The sequence below is a fragment of the Odocoileus virginianus genome, chromosome 18 (assembly GCF_023699985.2).
Source record: "Odocoileus virginianus isolate 20LAN1187 ecotype Illinois chromosome 18, Ovbor_1.2, whole genome shotgun sequence".
Taxonomy (NCBI): domain Eukaryota; kingdom Metazoa; phylum Chordata; class Mammalia; order Artiodactyla; family Cervidae; genus Odocoileus; species Odocoileus virginianus.
This window is the reverse complement of record NC_069691.1, coordinates 9,371,738-9,374,754: the sequence shown is the minus strand read 5'-3', so window position 1 is coordinate 9,374,754 and position 3,017 is coordinate 9,371,738. Positions and strand designations below refer to the sequence as shown.

Sequence of the window (3,017 nt, the reverse complement as noted above, 5' to 3'; positions counted from 1 at the left end):
CGGCCCGGGCCAGCCGCGCGCCCTCCTGGCGCTCGCAGAAGCCCCTCCGCCTGCGCCCCGCGTTCAGCGCCCCCGCCCCTCCTCAGGGTCTGCAAGCGCGCGCCGCGGTTCCAGAAACCTACAAACTTTCCCCCCTGCCCCCCACCCCCGCCGCAAGGCGACCGCCTACAGCTCTACCCCCCGGATCCGCTGCTAGCTGCCGGAGAGAAGGGAGACGCGGGCTGCCAGAGTCGAGCTCCCTTGGCCTTACCTCGCCTCTCCTCTCTAGGAGCGCAAGAACTCACAGCGGATTAAGGGACCGGTCAAGGGGCAGCGTGCAGCGCGCTCTTCAGTCCCGCCGCCCCCGGCCTCCTGCACAACGAGCGCCAACTCGGATTTAAAGGGCCAGAGTCTTGACTGCCCAGTCCCTTCCAGCTCTTTGGGCCTGCGCTTCCCTCGGACCGAGAGACGAGACGAAGCCAGAAGGAAACATGGCCCCTCCCGACTCCTCCTCCGCCAGCTCCCACGCTTAACCTCTGGCCACCCGCGGGAAGACGCCGGAAGGGTGGTGGTGAAGCTGGCGCGCCCCGCTTGCGACTGTGCGCGCGGGCTCGCAGCCGTCGAGGCCAGAAGTTGCGAGCGTCGGATTACTAAATTGGGTCTAGAGGCCAAGCGCGCAGACCACAGGCAGCAGGGAGAAGGCGGGAGGGAAACGGCGAGCGGGCCTGGGGGGAAAGAGGGCGGGGTGGCGGGCCTTGGAAGGCGGAGTGCGGGTTAGTGAAGACCGCCAGGCCCCGGGAGTGGGGTGCGGAGCGACGCTGCGGGGCCAGACGGCGGCGGAGGCGCCGGGGGCGATGCCGCGGCCGGGGAAAAGTTCGTACAGCGACCAAAAGCCTCCCTACTCTTACATCTCGCTGACCGCGATGGCCATCCAGCACTCAGCGGAAAAGATGCTGCCGCTGAGCGACATCTATAAGTTCATCATGGAACGCTTCCCCTACTACCGCGAGCACACGCAGCGCTGGCAGAACAGCCTGCGCCACAACCTCTCCTTCAACGACTGCTTCATCAAGATCCCGCGGCGGCCCGACCAGCCCGGCAAGGGCAGCTTCTGGGCACTGCATCCCGACTGCGGCGACATGTTCGAGAACGGCAGCTTTCTGCGGCGCCGCAAGCGCTTCAAGGTGCTGCGCGCGGACCACCCTCACCTGCAGGCTGGAAGCGCCAAGGGCGCGCCGGGCGCTGGGCCCGGAGGGCACGTGCACCCCCACCACGCGCATCACCCACACCATCACCACCACGCCGCGGCGCACCATCACCATCATCACCACCACCCGCCGCCGCCGCCTCCCCCGCCGCACATGGTGCACTATTTCCACCAGCAGCCGCCTCCCGCTCCGCAGCCGCCGCCGCCCCTCGCTTCGCAGCCCCCGCCGCCGCCGCCGCCGCCGCCGCCGCAGCCTCCGCAGCAGTCTCACCCCGGCAAGATGCAGGAGGCGGCGGCCGTGGCGGCGGCGGCAGCGGCGGCGGCGGCGGCGGCAGTGGGCAGCGTGGGGCGCCTGTCCCAGTTCCCGCCCTACGGGCTGGGCTCGGCCGCCGCCGCCGCCGCTGCTGCCGCCGCGTCCACGTCGGGCTTCAAGCACCCGTTTGCCATCGAAAACATCATAGGCCGGGACTACAAGGGCGTGCTGCAGGCGGGTGGGCTGCCCTTGGCGTCGGTCATGCACCACCTGGGTTACCCCGTGCCGGGCCAGCTGGGCAACGTGGTCAGCTCCGTGTGGCCGCACGTCGGCGTCATGGATTCGGTGGCCGCGGCTGCCGCCGCCGCTGCCGCCGCGGGGGTCCCCGTGGGCCCGGAATACGGCGCCTTCGGGGTGCCGGTCAAGGCCTTGTGCCACTCGGCAAGCCAGAGCCTCCCCGCGGTGCCCGTGCCCATCAAGCCGACTCCCGCGCTGCCTCCAGTGGCCGCGCTGCCGCCGACGCTCGCTGTCCCCGGGGCCACACCGCAGCCGCCGGCGCAGTCCACCGTGTGCCCGGCGGCCGCCGCCTCGCCCGCCGCCCCCCTGATGGAGCCCACCGCCCCCGGCGCGGCCGAGACCAAAGGCGGCTCTCTGCACTCCGTGCTGGTGCGCTCTTAGGGGACCCAGCGGGTTCTCGTGGACAGACGCCGCCCCGGGACCGCCCGCCGGAGAGGGCGAGGGCGCCCTGCCCAGGTCGGGCACAGCTGGCGAGCCCCAGTCTTTGCGGGGAAGGGAAGGTATTTAAACAGACAAACCAACCCGAAAGTGGATTCTCCAGTGGTCTGAATAAATATAACACTGTGTCTGTGTTTATACTACATTGTACAGATTAATGAAAACCAGTTTTCAGGTAAGAGTTTCTATTGTAATTAATATTATAAATCCATAAGTTATGCGGGAAGGGAACAAAAGAGTTTAAGCCTCATTCGCTGACATACTGGAGATGGATTTCGATTCTTATTCCCGGGAGCAGAAGCCAGCAGAGAGAAATCCAACAGAGAGTGAGGCTGAGGCGGACTTCAGCCACCGCGTTTCTCCCGGCGGGTCTCAACCCCAGACAGCCGCCCCTCGTGAATATTCTAGACAAAACTGCTATTCACTAAGGAAATCTCGTTTTATTTAAGAAGGGAAAGAGGGAGCATTTGATAACTGTTATTTTCCTGGTCAGTGAAATGGAGAAGGACATAGTAGCATGAATAAAGCCCTGGGGCGGGGGGGGTGGGGGGTGGGGTGCGGATAGTGGGAACCTCACGATGGATCTTGGGAAACAGTTTCTTGGCTCTGACCCGAGGGTCGAGAAGGATAGAAGGAACGGCTAAAGCAATTAGTTTGCACAAAAGAGAATGGCCGCAGCTTAAAGCACAAAGCCTCAGATTCCAAAAGTAAGTTTGGGAAACAAAACCAAAGAGAGACATTAAAGGAGACTTTCTACCTGCGATTTGTTAATCAATCGGATGAGACCATTGAGGGGCCCCCAGATAATGTGAATTCCTATGATCCGTTCCATTTGGGATTTTT

The 3,017-nt window shown here is 64.4% G+C and overlaps 1 protein-coding gene across 1 annotated transcript; it reads left to right on the top strand.

The window, feature by feature from the left end:
* Window positions 1-833: 833 nt before the first annotated feature.
* FOXB2 (forkhead box B2) lies at window positions 834-2,117 on the top strand. The gene has a single exon (XM_020877608.2). The coding sequence runs from the start codon at window positions 834-836 to the stop codon at window positions 2,115-2,117; it is 1,284 nt and encodes a 427-aa protein (XP_020733267.2).
* The last annotated feature ends 900 nt before the right edge of the window (window positions 2,118-3,017 follow it).

What these genes read in the sequence shown, in the direction of transcription:
- FOXB2 (XM_020877608.2), top strand. Translation starts at nt 834, where the DNA reads ATGCCGCGGCCGGGGAAAAGTTCGTACAGCGACCAAAAGCCTCCCTAC.